The sequence below is a fragment of the Hemiscyllium ocellatum genome (genome assembly GCF_020745735.1).
Source record: "Hemiscyllium ocellatum isolate sHemOce1 chromosome 40 unlocalized genomic scaffold, sHemOce1.pat.X.cur. SUPER_40_unloc_1, whole genome shotgun sequence".
In the NCBI taxonomy this organism is placed as follows: domain Eukaryota; kingdom Metazoa; phylum Chordata; class Chondrichthyes; order Orectolobiformes; family Hemiscylliidae; genus Hemiscyllium; species Hemiscyllium ocellatum.
Window position 1 is genome coordinate 216,330 of NW_026867526.1, and position 17,437 is coordinate 233,766.

The 17,437-nt window shown below is 47.7% G+C and overlaps 1 gene segment (V, D, J or C); it reads left to right on the forward strand.

The window, feature by feature from the left end:
• The first annotated feature begins 2,642 nt into the window (after positions 1 to 2,642).
• LOC132808806 (Ig heavy chain C region-like) overlaps positions 2,643 to 17,437 on the forward strand; it is a 76,044-nt gene continuing 61,249 nt past the window's right edge. Inside the window, 1 exon segment of the C gene segment in view lies at positions 2,643 to 2,697. Coding sequence covers positions 2,643 to 2,697 — 55 coding nt within the window.

Sequence of the window (17,437 nt, forward strand, 5' to 3'; positions counted from 1 at the left end):
ACAAACGAGGGCAGGACTTACACTAATTAAAAGTAGGGCCTAGTGTAGTGATATGGAACAAAGAGACCGAGGGGTTCAGTCTTTTGAAGCCTGTGTCAGGTGTAGACAGGATGATTCAGAAGGTGGTTAGCACACTGACCTTCATTGTTCAGACCTTTGAGTAGAGGGAGTCGCTTTGTTGAGGTTGTACAGGATGTTAGTGAGGCCTCTTCTGCAATACTGTGCCCAGTTCTGGTTGTGCTGTTATAGGAAGGCTATTATTAAATTGGAGTAGATTCAGAAAAGATTTACCAGGACGGTGATGGGAATGGAAGGATTGTGTAATAAGGAGAGGCTGAGACATTTTTCACTACAGCGTAGGAAGTTCAGGGGTGACCTTATTAGAGGTTTATAAATTCATGAAGAGTATGGATAAGGTGAATGGCCGGGGGGAAGGGAATTCAAGACTCGGGTGCATACATTTTGAGAAGAGATGAGAAAGGTTTGAAAAAAAGACATTAGGGATGTTTTAATTTTTATGCATGTGGAATGAACTTCCAGAGGAAGTGGTAGCTGTGAATACAATTATAATATTTAAAAGACATTTGGATAAGTACATTAATAGGAAATACTTGGATGAATGTGGACCAAGCAGAGGCAGGTGCGATTAGTTCAGTTTGGAGTTATGGCCGACATGGATTGGTTAGACCACAGGGTCTGCTTCCTCACTATCCCTGTGAATGGCTCCATCCTCACAACTCTTCCAATCACTGTCACCTCATTCAGCCTCACAACTCTTCCTTCTCTCTATAATTCCTCTGCAGCATCAGAACGCTCCCTATCTCTCATCTCCTCCAGTTTCTCAAACCTCTGCTATATGTGCCTTTCCTTAATGCCAGTGTTGAGGATACCCTCATTCACTCTGATTGGTTGGAGGACAAACTGGCATTGCCTGGTCCTCCAGTCCCACCCTCTGCCCCCTGTTGGCCTGCACTGACATCAATCACTGCACAGACCATTCTCTGCTTTTGCTGCTGTTCATCAGGTACGAGAGAGAGGGTTCATTCCTGTTTCTCCCAATGTCAGACATTAACAACAACTACCTGCATTGTATGGAGCTGTTCACATTGACAAATCTCCCTAAAGTGCTTCACGAATGATGGAAACATTGATTAAACAGACTATTTTCAGATACAAATTAAAGGAGGACAGAGAGGGTTAGGGAGGATATTCCAGAGGAATGTGTCCTCGGCAGCTCCAATCGTGGATTGATGTAGGTGGGGAACAGCTTACAATGGAGACAGTTAGTGGCTAAACATAGGTTAACAATCCCATGCCCTAAGGCCCTATCCACACACCAGGCCTTGTTCTCACAGCCTGTCATTACAAATTACCTATGGTTAGCCCTAACAGTCCCAATTAACAGCTATTCACCCTCCCAGCCTGATAGTTATCTAATCTTTTATCATTTCCCTGGGGCAGGCTACTTCGATGTCACCTTCAGGAGCGTGAAGCAATGCCAGCAGCTCCTGAAGGTCTTCAAGGAAAAGGACGGGGAGCCGCTGTTCTCCATCTTGTCGGGGGTCCCGCTGTGTGTGCTTCCTGCACAGAGGAGTCGGGTTGTCACGATCCACATGTACAACCCCTATGTTCCAGCAACTGATGTCCTGACGTTCCTGAGGAGATATGTGCAGGTTGAGGGAGAAAGCACTGACGTGGTTGACCCTTTCGGGATCTGGACTAGCAAACGACAGGTCAAGGCAACCCTGAGGGTTGATGCCAGTGGGAACATCCTCCACCCACTCTCCAGCTTTGCTATCGGAGGGAGCAGAGAGTACCTGACTTATCGCAGGGCAGCCGAAAGTGTGCCGAACCTGCGGGAGGTCAGGCCACATGGCGGCGGACTGCAAGGTCACGATATGTCGGAACTGCAAGAAGGAGGGCCACCCGACCAAAGAATGCAAGGAGGCAAAAAACTGCAATCTGTGCGGGGAGGTGGGCCACGTGTACAAGGCCTGCCCAAGACGTGGGGCCGCCACCTACGCGCAGATGGTCGGGGGGTGGGCCACAAACCAGCAAGGGAACGGTGTCTGGGGGCACGCAAAAAGAAGGACAGGCCGGAGCAGAGCAGACGCCAGCTACTGGAGAGGGAGAGCTGCTGAGCAAAGCTCCGACAGGACGGGAGGAGGAGGAGGAGGAGAAGGGAAAGGAGGAGGCAGAGGAATGGATCCTGGTGCAAAACAAGAGGAGGGAAACCCACCCAGCTGCCAAAACCTCCCAGAAACAGGGGAAAAGGCAGCTGCATGGGGAAGACACGGACAGCTCTTCGGAGGGTGAGGACGGACGTAAGGAGGGTCGCCACCAAAAGAAGAGGCAGAGTGCTGCGGGGAGAAAGGAGAGCAGCAACTGCCAACCAAGGGACGGACCTCCTGAGGCAATGGGAAGCTATCACACCCCCACCAGGTAAAAGCCAGGAGGGCCCCACCCCCACACAGCTCCAGGTCACTGGGAGCAGCGACCCTCTGACAGCCCCACTGTCAGATATAGAAGCAGACAGCGTGGACCCTGGTCACAGCCCGATGACACCGGAGCGGGAAAATGGACCAAGTGAGGAGCTGGACAGCTACCTCAGCCCTGCGAGGGTCCAGCAGTTCGTGTTCTGCATGGGGATGCAGACAGCTACCCCCGAGGGGCAGGACCGGCGGCAATTGGACACGGGTAACCTCACAACTTGTTAAAAGAAATGGGGATTTAAATTGCCAGTATTAATGTGGGCAGCATAAAATCTGCTGTGTGATGTGTTTCAACGCTGGCCTTCCTGGCCAACGTCAAAGCTGATGTCCTGTTTCTGCAGGAGTGTGGGATACCGCACCTCAGCAGTTACAGGAGATGGTCGAGCTTGTGGGCCCATGGGCCGTCAGAGTGGTCGGGAGGCAACGATAACCGCTCCTCAGGCCTGGGTATCCTGTTGCGGGGAGGCAACTTCACCATCTCCGAGGTTAAGGAGGTGGTGGGCGGGCGCCTCCTCGTCGCGGATGTTAAATACAGAAACGCTCCCGTGAGACTAATCACCGTGTACGCCCCAGCGGGTAAGAGTGAACGGTTGGCCGTCCTGCAGCAGCTTCCACTGTTGCTGGCTCCATCCAGGCCGGTCATTCTGGCCGGAGACTTCAACTGTATCATTGATGCAGATGGACGATCCGGAGGGTGGGGGGACAGTAAACTGGACGCCACGTCCAGAGCCCTGATGGAAACGGTCAAAGATGCCAAGCTGCACGACGTCTTCATCACCCCTGCAGACGGAGCGCAGCGTAGATACACCTGGTCACGGGCAGACGGGTCTATTCGCTCAAGGATAGGTGATCTGTTTGTGTCCCGAACGCTCTCGGTCAGATCCACCGACATCAAGCCGGTGTTCTTCTCTGACCACTGCCTCCTGCTGGCCGACTGTCACCTACAGGACGAGCAGCGGGCTGGTAAGGGAACATGGAAACTAAACACTAAGCTGTTGACCCCGGGAAACATCGAGGAGCTCAAGAGGGATTACGCAGGTTGGAGAACCGCGAAGCCCCTCTTTGAGTCTCCAGCAGACTGGTGGAAAAAAGTAAAAGGGAACATCAAGAGGTTCTTCATCCTCAAAAGGTGTTCAGGAGGCGAGGGAGAGGTGGGGAAAACTGTCCCAACTCCAGGAAAGTATGCAGAACATGCTCCTGTTGCAGACATTGGGGGTCGATGTCACGGGGGTCCTCCAAGAGGTGAAGGGCCAGCAAGCCTCGCTCTTTGCCTCGGAGGCCTCCAAGATAATCTTCCGGTCCAGAGTCTGCTCCGTGGAGCAGGACGAGACGTGCTCACGTTTCTTTTTCCAGAAGGTGTACAAAGAGAGCTCCGTGTTCAGCAGCCTGAAGGAAGAAGATGGCTCGGTAACGTCATCTCAGGCTGACATCATGAGGATCAGCAAATCCTTCTATGCCAGTCTGTATGACTCGAAGCCAACCGACAGCGCGGCCTCCCAGTCATTCCTGTCCTCTATCACGGAGGGCCTAGATGACGGAACACGAGAGAGGCTGGACCAGCCGCTATCTCTGGATGAGCAGACCAAGGCCCTCGAGTCCTTCGAAAAGAATGAAACTCCCAGAAGCGCCGGCTTACCTGTCGAGATCTATTCCGCTCTTTGGGACTTGATTGGCCGGGACCTGCTGGAGGTGTATGTCAGTATGTTTCAGGCAGGTACCATGAGTGAATCCATGAGGAAAGGCATCATCACCCTCATCTACAAGCAGAAGCGGGAGAGGGAGGAAATTAGAAACTGGAGACCGATCTCACTGTTAAACACAGACTACAAAATCTTGTCAAAGGTCATCGCCAACCGGGTCAGGTCTGCTCTGGGATTGGTGACCCACCCTGACCAAACCTGTGCTGTACCGGGCAGGAAGATCTCTGAGAGTCTTACACTCCTCAGGGATACGATCGCCTACGTGCAGGACAGGGGGGTGGACACCTGCCTCATCAGCCTGGACCAGGAGAAAGCCTTTGGCAGGATATCGTATACATATATGAGGGATGTCCTCTCCAAAATGGGCTTTGGGGAGGGAATTGGATCAGACTGCTCTACACCTACATTGTCAGTTCAGTCTCAATCAATGGGTGGGAATCAGATAGCTTCCCTGAAAGATCTGGAGTCAGGCAGGGCTGCCCCCTCTCACCCGCCTTGTTTGAGTGCTGCATAGAGCCATTTGCCGAATCCATCAGGAAGGATGCGAGCCTGAGAGGGGTGACTATTCCTGGCAGCGGAGGCCTACATGTTAAGGCCTCCCTGTACATGGATGACGTCGCTGTTTTCTGCTCGGATCCGCTGTCCGTGCACAGACTCATGTGCATCTGTGTCCAGTTCGAACGGGTCTCGGGGGCCAAGGTAAACCGAGGCAAGAGCGAGGCCATGCTGTACGGGAACCGGGTCGACCAATCCTCTAAACCCTTCACCCTCAGGACTGACCACCTGAAGGTGCTGGGTATTTGGTTCGGGGGTGCTGGGGCGTGCGCCAAGACTTGGGAGGAGCGGATCAGGAAGATGAGACAGAAACTAGGCAGATGGGAGCAACGGTCGCTCTCCATCGTGGGAAAAAACCTGGTCATCAGGTGTGAGGTACTCTCAGTATTGTTATATGTGGCACAGGTCTGGCCTATCCCCAGAATCTGTGCCGCCGCAGTCACCCGGGCCATCTTCCACTTCATGTGGAGATCAAAGATGGACCGGTTCCGAAGAGACACAATGTACAAAGACCAGTGCAATGGGGGAGAAAACATGCCCAATGCCACCCTCACCCTGATGGCCACCTTTGTGTGTGGCTGCATCAAGCTGTGCGTGGATCCCCGGTACACAAACACCAAGTGTCACTACGTACTGAGGTTCTACCTGTCCCTGGTGTTGCGAAGGATGGGCCTGGCCTCGCTGCCGCGGAACGCTCCAAGTAGTTGGACCGTTCCGTATCACCTGTCCTTCGTGGAGAAATTTATGAAGAAAAACACCTTTGACCACAAGTCCATCAGGAAGTGGTCAGTACGTAGTGTCCTTGAGACCCTTCGGGAAAAGGAGAGGGCGGATCCTGTCGAGTGGTTCCCTGAGCAGACTGTCAAAGCTATTTGGCAGAATGCCTCATCGCCAGAACTTTCCAACAAGCACCAAGACATGGCTTGGCTGGTGGTGAGAAGGGCTCTGCCTGTGAGATCCTTTATGCACACCCGGACTCTCTGCCGCACCGCACGCTGCCCTCGAAGCGGCTGCGGGGTGGATGAGACTGTCACACACCTCCTTCTGGAATGTGCCTATGCAGAGGAAGTCTGGAGTGGTGTTTGTCGAGGTTCGTCCCGAGCAGCACCGTGACGCGGGACTCCGTGCTCTACGGCCTGTTCCCCGGGACACACACCGAGACGAACATCAACTGCGCCTGGAGGATCATCAACTCGGTGAAGGACGCTCACTGGGCGGTCCGAAACCTGTTGATCTTCCAGCTGAAGGAATTGACCCCGACTGAGTGTTGCAAACTGGCACATTCCAAGGTCTAGGACTACGTGTTGAGGGACGTGCTGAAGCTTGGGGCAGCTGCCACCAAGGCGCGGTGGGGAAAGACCACCGTGTAACATCTGCCTGCCTAAGAAGAACAGGGGGCCCACGTAGTCATTTGGGCTCTGCTGGCACCTCAGCTCAAAATATAATCATACCGACCTGTAAATAGGAATGATTACTCTGTTTTGGTATGAAAAGAAATGGAATGTTTACCTATGTACGGCATGTCCAGTTGTATAGATCAAAGTATTTATGAATAAAGTATATTTCTAAAATAAAAAAAATCCTTGATCCAACTGTTCTTCTCGCTCTATCCCCACCTCCCCTTTACTCCTTACATCCTCCCCCCACCCTACCTTCTGCATATAAACTGACTTATTTCCCTCGGTAACGTCAGTTCTGAGGAAGGGTCACCGGATCGGAAACTTTAACTCTGGTTTCTCTTCACAGATGCTGTTCGGCCCGCTGACATTTTCACGAGCCTCCTGGTTGTTGTTTCTGATTTACAGCATCCACAGTTCTTTTGGTTTTAATTGACCAGGAGTTTGTAATTCAGGTCTAGCAGCCTCTCTGCTGGCTCTCCCACTCACAGTGACATTGTCCCTGCACAGCTCATGGTCATGTGGCATCTTGCTGGCCACGCCTCTTATTCGTTCCCATTGGCTGGAAGGACCACACCAACTCACCTCCTATTGGTCAGTGAGCCAGGCCCCCATTGTGATGAGAGTGGAGGGCTCCTACCTCTCTCTGCCCTGGGATGAGCTTCATCATTCACAGTGAATGGGGCAGTATCACATAGCACAGAGGCTGGGGGCTATTCAACCCATTGGAGCTGTACTCTCTCCCTCTGGAGATGCTGCAAATATGTCCCAATTCCCCTCACATTTGGCCACAACCTCCCAAGACTTTCCTTAAAAAGTAAAATTGCAAATCTGTTTGAGAATACCTGCTGAATCTGTGTCCACCTGCTGTTCAGACCATTCCAGATGCTCAGAATGTACTGAGTAAAGTATAGGTCACATATTCACCTTGTATTATTTGCCAATTAACTTAAAGTAGTTGCTAAAATTGTGACATTATTAAAAATTCCCCTCTCTCTTCAAATTAAATAACTTGGAGACAAATCTACACCTGGTCATTAACACTGCTTAACCTTCTCAGATCCAAGGAGAATTATCTGTGCTGAGATGTACAGCACAGAAACAATGGTCCAATTCGCCCATGCCAACTAGGAATCCTAAACTAACAGAGTCCCACTTGCCAGCTATTGGTCTGAATTCCTCAAATCCCTCCCTATTCATGTACCCAATCGGATGCCTTTTAAATGTTGTAAATGTATCAGCCTCCATTACTTCTCTTGCAGCTCATTCCATCCAGTTAGAGAGAGACAATTTCCCACGCACAAAGCCATGCTGACGATCCCTGATCATTCCTTGCCTTTCCAAATACATGTAAATCCTGTCCCTCAGAATCCCTTCCAACAACTTGCCTGCCACTGACTTCAGGCTGGCTGTTCTCTTGTTCTCTGGCCTTTCCTGACCACGATGATATAAATACCTCAGGAAGGGGCACTGCAATCACTTCCCGAGCTTTCCACAAATTGCTGGAATACACCTGATCAGACCCAGGGATCTATCCACCTTGATGTGATATGAGCCATCCAGTACCACCTCCACTGTAACATGGACAGTGTTTATCACTGTTTATTTCTCCAAACTCTCTAGTTTCCATATCCTTCTCTAGTAAAAAAAACGACATGAAATACAAGAACAGTATAGTACCTCTCCCACCTCCTGTTGTACCATAGATGGCCTTGTTGATCATTAAGGGGTCCTATTCTCTGTCTGGTTATTCTTTTATCCTTGATGTATTTGTAGAATTTCTTTGGATTCTCCTTAAACCATTTCCTGAAGCTATTTCATGTCTCCTTTTTGCCCTCCTGATTACCCTAGAGTATATTCCTGTAAAAACATGATCCTGTACTCCCAATTCCTCTGCCTCTGCCCTACCTACTCCCAGGCAAAGCAATTGCACTCCAGGACATCCCAGAAAGTTTTCCTATTTCAAGGACTGCAATTACCCTCACACTTGATCAGCAATGCCCTCCAACACATATCCTCCACTTCCCGCACCTCTACCTTTATACCGCCTCTCCCAACTACAATAAGAATATAATCCCCTGGTCCTCACCTGCCACGCAATCCAGAAACAGCACATTAATCTCTGCCATTTCTGCTACCTACCACACCACTAGGGTCATATTTCCCTCCCAGCCCTATCTGTCCCCGAAACGTCGAATCTCCTACTCCTTGGATGCTGCCTGACCTGCTGCGCTTTTCCAGCAACACATTTTCAGCTCTGATCTCCAGCATCTGCAGTTCTCACTTTCTTTGGATTGTGGGAGGAAACCCATGCAGACACTGGGAGAATGTGCAAATTCCACACAAACAGTCGCCTGAGGCTGGAATCAAACCCAGGTCCCTGGTGCGTGGGCAGCAGTGCTAACCACTGAGCCACAATACTGTGGGATCTTCAGTGCTGATGTGCTGCCCCACTGATACCTCAGTCACTCACCCTGGCTCATTTCCCAAGAGAAGAGGCGGTGATGGCCTCGTAATATTATGGCTAGCCAGTTAATCCAGAGACCCAGATAACCATCGGGGGACCTGGGTTTGAATCCAGACACGGCAGATAATGGAATGTGAATTCAATATAAATCTGCAATTCAGAATCTAATGACGACAATGAATCCACTGTCAATTGTTGGGAAAACCCACCTGGATCACTCATGTCCTTTAGGGAAGGAATCTGCCATCCTTACCTGGTCTGGCCTACAGGTGACTCCAGACCCACAGCAAAGTGGTTGACTGTTGACTGCCCTCTGGGCCCAGCCAGTGACACCCTCATCCTGTGAATGAACAAAGGTAAAAAAAGGTCAAGTCTTGTATGCAACCATCCTATTCTTACAGAGAACAGTGATCTCCTGGGAAATTTGCTTCTTAATTCCCCACTGATTATTGTTGGGGGGGTGGGGTTGGTCATACAATCCCAATAAGGTTGTCACTAATTTCTAACTTCTCAATTCCCTTGATGTACTCCCAGGAATACCCTCCTGAAGGCCAGCCGTAATGTTATCCCTCATCAAAAACACTTCTCCCCCTGCTCTGTTGCCCCCTTTCTATCCTTGCTATAGCATCTATACCCTGGAACATTAAGCTGCTAGTCTATCCATCCCTGAGTGATGCCTCTGTAATTGCGATAATATCCCAATGCTATTTCAAATCATATCCTGAGCCCATCTGCCTGACCTGTTGGGCCTCTTGCATTGAAGTAAATGGAGGTGCTCAGTCCCACCTCATTCTCTGCCTTGCCCTTGACTGTTGATGTATGAACCGTACCAGCCTCAGACTTAGCTCTTTCCTCACATTCACTTTGGGTTTTCTCCCCTTTGAGAATATTCTGCTCCCTCTCTGAGACATCCTTGACCCTGACACCAGGGAGGCACCACCCCATTCTGAAGTCTCACTGTCAGCTGCAGAAACAGCAGTCTGTGCCCCTGACTAGAGAGTCCCCTATCACCATCGATCATGTGGAACTGGATATACCTCACGTTACGTTAGAGCCAGTCTCAGTACCAGTAACTTGGCTGCCACTGCTACATTCCCCTGAGTGTCTGTGACCCCCTACATTTTCCAAAGCAGTATACTTGTTTGAGAGTGGGATAGACAGAGGAGACGCCTGCACTACCTGCCTCCCTCTCCTACCTTTCCTGGAGGTAACCCATCTACCTGACTGTATCTGCAGGTTTTCTGCCTGAATCGCAGATCACACTTCCTAGCTCCTGTGAGTGCCTCACTGCCTTTAACTGTCGCTCCAACAGATCTATGCGATCGATAGGATTTGCAACCACTCTTCATGCAGACATCATCATCAGGATCATTGAAATGTTCCCTAATCTCAGACATCTGACAGGAAGGGCACATCACTCAAAGAATGGCTATCTCTGCAACTTAACATTTTACAGACACAGGAAAAGGCACAGTCTTACTGCTCTACAAAATACTGCCCTAGAATAACTTAATACCTGTGTTTTATATTTTCAAAAATTAATAAAGACACCATAAGACATATTAAAATAAAGCCCTCACCTTACTCACTATTGTAGATTTATGAAAATAAAACAAAGATTTATCTTTGAAGAGACTGAAACCCACTGAGCTGATCCCCAGCTCTGAGTCATTTGAGAGTGAGGTCTCTCTGAGGGCAGCTGTGAAATGTCACTGTTTGTTTCTCTTTGCTGCCCGCTCGATTTCCAGGGAGGTTTATAACTTCACAGTCAGTCAGCTGGGGGAGTTCACTGCTTGGTTTTATTGACTGGGATTTGCCTCCAGTCTCACCACCCTCCCTAATGAGCTCTGAGAAGATTAGTAGCTGAGGTTGGGGTTCTGGATGTAGGTTTGCTCGCTGAGCTGGAAGGTTCATGATCAGACATGTCGTGACTATACTAGGTAACATCTTCAGTGAGCCTCCGGACGAAGCTATCACTGTAACCCCGCCCCTTCCCCTCCTCCCCCGCCTCAGAAATTACATGTCTGTAGTACAAGATTTTTTAAAAAATATCTCAAAAAAGCATGATTTGTTTCCTCCAAACAGATTTCTGCTCTCTAGCCTTTTGAAGAAGTCTTTGGAGAGCTTTCATTTTTTAACATCACTAGAAGGGGAGGTAATCGCCGATGAGGTATTGTCACTGGAGTAGTAACCAACCTGGAGACCCAGGTAATGGTCTGGGGACCTCGACTTAAATCCCACCATGGCAAATGGTGGCAATTGAATTCAATAAAATCTGGAATGAAAACTCTAATGATGGCCATGAAACCATTGTCGAGAGGCTGTTTTCCCTGGAGCGTTGGATGCTGAGGGGTGACCTTATAGAGGTTTTCAAAATTATGAGGGACATGAATAGGATAAATAGGCATTTTTTTTTCCTCTGGGGTCAGGGAGTCCAGAATTAGAGGGCACAGGTTTAGGGTGAGAGGGGAAAGATATAAAAGAGACCTAAGGGGCAACTTTTTCACGCAGTGAGTGGTACGTGTATGGAATGAGCTGCCAGAGGATGTGGTGGAGGCTGGTAATTGCAACATTTAAGAGGCATTTGGATGGATATATGATTAGGAAGGGTTTGGAGGGATATGGACTGGGTGCTGGCAGGTGGACTAGATTGGATTGGGAAATCTGGTCGGCATGGATGGGTTGGACTGAAGGGTCTGTTCCCATGTTGTACATCTCTATGACTCTGACTCTAAATGGTCAGTTTCCATGCCATAGGGATTGTAAGAGAAAGTCATTTGGACCGGTACATAATAGGAAATGTTTGGATGCATAGAGACCAAGGGGAGGCAGGTGAGATGAACTTAGTTTGGAATTATGGTTGACATGGATTGATTGGACCACAGGGTCTGTTTCTGTGCTATATAACACTACAACTCTAATTCTTGCTATCTCTACATTCCTCCCTCTTCACATCTCTGCCTATCACTATCACCTCATCCAGCCTCACAACTCTTCCTTATCTCTAATAATTCCTCTCCAGCCTCAGAACCCTCCCTAACTCTAATCCCCTCCAGTCTCTCAAAGCTCTGCTACATCTGCCTTTCTTTGATTCCAGCCTTGAGGATACCCCATTTTTATTTCTCACTGAATGACGGCCCTTTCAGTTTCCTGCGCCGAGCTCCAGAATTCCTCCTAAACCTCTCCATCTCACTTTCCTCCCGAACACATTGACCAATCATGTGTCATCTATTCTAATATCACCTTTTCTGACCTGGTTTCAAAGGTGGCCTGTCATATTCCTATATTAAGTGTCTTGAGGTTTACAGCACAGAAAAAGACTCTGTGGGCCATTGAGTCTGTGACAGGAAAGAAAACTACCACCTAACTATCCAAATCCATTTTCCAATACTTGGTCCATCGCGTTATCTGTCTTGGCATCGCAAGCGTGCACCTAAATATATCTGAAATGTTGTTGGGATTTCTGTGTCTCCCACCCTTCCAGGCAGTGAGGTTTAGTGCAACTGTTGCTCGATGATGACATCACCCACAGGAACACAGAGCAGCTGGGTCTGTGCAAACCAGAGATCGCCCACACATTGGGAAGGATGGCAGGGTCCCTTAGAGGGGGGCACAGGAGATTTACCAGGATGGTTCAAAGAATGGGAGATTTTAGTAGCATGTTCTGGATTTTTTTTACACTATTCATTTTATAATATTGTTGTTGCCAGATACATGGAGAATATCGATCTACGATAGATGGACTCTCCTTCTCAACCTCTCCCCTTGCCTGGGTTGTGCTAACCTTCAGGTTAAACCACCACCAACCATCTCTCCCTAATGAGAGAGCAGCCCTATGGTCTGGGAGGACAATGCTGACTTTACCTTTTACACAGTGATATCACTGTGCCTCGGGGATGGGGAGAGGGAATGCTGAAGGTGGTGGATGGGACACCACTCAGGCACAGTGCTTTGTCCTGGAGGATGTTCACTTTCTTTAATATTGTTGGGAGCTGCACTGATGCAGGCAAGTGGGGAATGTTCCAACACAATCCTGATGTGTACCTTATAGAGAGCAAACAGACATTGGGGAATCAGGGCTTTGGGGAAACTGAGATCGTTCTCCTTGGAGCAGGGGAAATTGAGGGGAGCTGTGACAGAGGGGTTTACAAATGTTACACGTTATAATAATAAACCTTACACCCATCAGCTCATTATACAAGGTTACAGGACACATTGAAGGTTTGGGGAGATCTATTGAGACAATGGGCTGATTCAAAGGAGAACTTTAATGCAGCAAATGGGATTGTGCTGGAATACAATACTCAGACACAATGTGAATATCCAAGTCCTGATGAATTGAGTAATTCTGTCAGAGTTTGTCATTACAATGACTGAGATTACCATCTGAATGTCCACCTGTAATACCTGTAATACAAGTCTATAAAATCCATCACTGTCAGTTCAGGTTAGAAATTCACACCATCCCCTCCTCCTGGCCCAGGATGATTGGACACATTCCCCCTTGTGGAGGGCAGCATCAATTCAGGGGGAAATCTATGTGGGTTCCTATGAGTTTCCACCGTGGGACTTCATGTGACTGAACAGGGCAGATCTTTGACTCATGGGACAGAATGTTCCAAGAGTCAGTGAGATATGGAGAGCAGGATTTGCTTTCCTTTCCTTCCGTGCTACCGCTGTGCCTCACCAATAAGACATGGAGTGTGAAAGGCTCACGCAGCTTGATGGGTAAGATGTCTCCACGCTGACCAATGGGCAGCAAGCACCCAGCCCATATCCCTCCAAACCCTTCCTATTCATATACCCATCCAAATATCTCTTAAATGTTGCAATTGTACCAGCCTCCACCATATCCCCTGGCAGCTCATTCCATACACGTACCACTCACTGCGTGAAAAAGTTGCCCCTTAGGTCTCTTTTATATCTTTCCCCTCTCACCCTAAACCTGTGTCCTCTAGTTCTGGACTCCCTGACCCCAGGGAAAAAAAAATGCCTATTTATCCTATCCATGCCCCTCACAATTTTGTAAACCTCCAAGGTCACCCCTCAGCCTCCGACACTCCAGGGAAAACAGCCCCAGCCTGTTCAGCCTCTCCCTATAGCTCAGATCCTTCAACCCTGCCAACATCCTAGTAAATCTACTCTGAACCCTTTCAAGTTTCACAACATCTTTCCAATAGGAAGGAGACCAGAAATGCATGCAATATTCCAACAGTGGTCTAATCAATGTCCTGTACAGCCGCAATATGACCTCCCAACTCCTGTACTCAATACTCTGACCAATAAAGGAAAGTATACCAAACGCCTTCTTCACTATCCTATCTACCTGCGACTCCACTTTCAAGGAGCTATGAACCTGCACTCCAAGGTCTCTTTGTTCAGCAACACTCCCTAGGACCTTACCATTAAGTGTATAAGTCCTGCTAAGATTTGCTTTCCCAAAATGCAGCACCTCACATTTATCTGAATTAAACTCCATCTGCCACTTCTCAGCCTATTGGCCCATCTGGTCCAGATCCTGGTGTAATCTGAGGTGCCCTCTTCGCTGTCCAGGATACCTCCAATTTTGGTGTCATCTGCAAACTTACTGACTATACCTCTTATGCTCGCATCCAAATCATTTATGTAAATGACAAAAAGTAGAGGGCCCAGCACCGATTCTTGTGGCACTCCACTGGTCACAGGCCTCCAGACTGAAAAACAACCCTCCACCACCGCCATCTGTCTTCTACCTTTGAGCTAGTTCTGTATCCAAATGGGTAGTTCTCCCTGTATTCCATGAGATCTAACCTTGCTAATCAATCTCCCATGGGGAACCTTGTCGAACACCTTACTGAAGTCCATATAGATCACATCTACTGCTCTGCCCTCATCAATCTTCTTTGTTACTTCATCAAAAAACTCAATCAAGTTTGTGAGACATGATTTCCCACACACAAAGCCATGTTGACTATCCCGAATCAAGCCTTGCCTTTCCAAATATATGTATATCCTGTCCCTCAGAATTCCCCCCAACAAATTGTCCACCACCGAGGTCAGGCTCACTGGTCTATAGTACCCTGGCTTGTCCTCACCACCCTTCTTAAACAGTGGCACCACGTTTGCTAACCTCCAGTCTTCCGGCACTTCACCTGTGACTATCGATGATACAAATATCTCAGCAAGAGGCCCAGCAATCACTTCTGTAGCTTCCCACAGAGTTCTCGGGTACACCCGATCAGGTCCTGGGGATTTATCCACCTTTAACCATTTCCAGACAACCAGTACTTCCTCCTTTGTAATCTGGACATTTTGCACGATGTCACCATCTATTTCCCTATAGCCTATATCTTCCATATCCTTTTCCACAGTACATACTGATGCAAAATATTCATTTAGTATCTCTCCCATTTTCTGTGGCTCCACACAAAGGCTGCCTTGCTGATCTTTGAGGGGCCCTATTCTCTCCCTAGTTACCATTTTGTCCTTAATATATTTGTAAAAATCCTTTGGATTCTCCTTAATTCTATTTGCCAAAGCTATCTCATGTCCCCGTTTTGCCCTCCTGATTTCCCTCTTAAGGATACTCCTACTTTCTTTATACTCTAAGGATTCACTCGATCTATCCTGTCTGTACCTTACATATGCTTCCTCCTTTTGCTTCACCAAAGCCTCAATTTCTTTCGTCATTCAGCATTCCCTATACCTACCAGCCTTCCCTTTCACCATGACAGGAATATACTTTCTCTGGATCCTTGCTATCTCATTTCTGAAGGATGGTCACTAAGACTGTTTCTTTACCTCTGTTGAAATCGGCATAATGAAGAAGCAAAGGGTGGGCTGAAAATGGCAATGATCGGCTTTCGTAGGTTGGTGTTTATTAGAGTTTGAATCGACAGTATAAATATTTGAGCACTTATTCAAGCTGCTAGAGGAAGTGATGGGGGCTGGTACAATTCCGACATTTAAAAGGCATCAGGAAGAGTATGTGAATAGGAAGGGTTTAGAGGGATATCAGCCATGTGCTAGCAAATGGAATGAAATGAGATGAGAATTTCTGGTTGGTATGGATGAGTTGGACTGTTTCCAAGCTGTGCATCTCTGTGACTCTGTGCCTCTGAATAGTCTATTGCAGAGAGTTTCAGACAGGGCTTGGTTTGTGTGTCTCTCTCATGCTTCCTCAGAATCTGCAAACCCGATGTCTCCAAATTTCCATAAGACTAAGAAATAGGAAAAAGAGGCTCGGTACTGAGGGAATGCTGCACTGTCGGAGGATCAACAATGAGGGAGTGCTGCACTGTCAGAGGGTCAGTACTGAGGGAGTGCTTATTCAGCCAGTTCGCGATCCAATCTGTCAAATTAACTCGGATCCCATTGGCTCTGATTATTGCTATCATCTGGACATCGAGTTATCTCTCTGAAAACTACTATCAAATTGTTACACATGACTTTCTCTCAATAAAACCGTGCTGACAATTGTTGGTTTATCTTCCAAATGAAGACTAATTTCACTTTTCAATAGTTTCCCTACCACTGTTACGAGCTTTACAGATCTGTGTTTTCATTATTTACCCCTTCCTTTGTCCTGCGTAACAGTGCAACGTTGGCTGATCTACACTCACTTGGCACAACTGCTGTGGCCAGACAGTAATTCTAAATTATTGTCAGCGACCCAACTATTTCATCCTTTGCATCACTCAACCGCTTGGTATACTTTTCATCTGCCCTGGAAATATAACCACTTTTCATTCAGCAAGACAACACAGAACATCACGTCATGTGTCCTAATTTCTGAAAGTACATCACAACACCCCTCCATGATTTCTGTCCCCACATTGTCCGTCTTACTAGTGAACACTGACACAACACATTCGTTTTGACCACAACCTAATCCTCCGACTCCACTCCAATAATAACACTTAATGGGCATTACTGTTTCCCGAATAATTCTTTTATTATGAATGAGCCTGTAACTTTTAAAAATATTTTCCTTTATTTTGACTGTTATTATTTTCTCATGGTCCCTTTTGCTCTTCTAATTCCTTTCCCCTTGCACGTTCTGTACTCCATACTAATTTCTATTGTTCTGAGATTTCAGTATAGACCGGAAGCCTCCCTTGTTTCTCTTTATCTCACCCTCAATGCCCTTTGGTGTCCAGAGCCCGCTACATTCTTGGTCCCATTCAGTGGCTTCCTGGGAAATGTCCTCCCTGTGATTTTCCTATCTCTTCCTTAAATGTGTCACACTGCTCTGACTCAGATTTACCAATAAGTGTCAGCTTCCAGTCCACTCTGGTTAAGTCATTACCTGTTCTTACTAAAATTGTCCTTCCCCTTTTCAGAACTTTGGGCCAATGTCTATTCCTTTGCAGTACAATCTGAAATCCAACTGATTTACAATCACTGTCTGCAAAGTGCACCACCATTGATGTTTAACCCACTGGGTCGACTTCATTTCCAAAAGTTAAGTCCAGGTTCACCCCTTTCTTGCAAGGTCTGGATTAAAATTCTCTGTATTAACACATACTTTGTTAAAATATTCTCCTGGGGGCATTTTCAGAATTGTGCTACCTCTCAACTTTTGACACAATGAATATCCAAGCCTATGCTGAGGAAGTTAAAAACCTCTTTTCTCATTCCCCTATTTAATTAACATCTCTCTGAAATTTGACCATGTCTTTGCCCTTGGTCTTTTGGACCTATAGTAAGGTCTATCGTGCTCTCCCAGTAGTGATGTTTGTTGTATTTTGGTTTTGAAGTACTGTCCATTTGCCTTTGTTCGAGGAGATATCCATGATTTCATTTCTCTTTACAGCCTAAAATACTCTTGTCAGAATTGCGACAGAA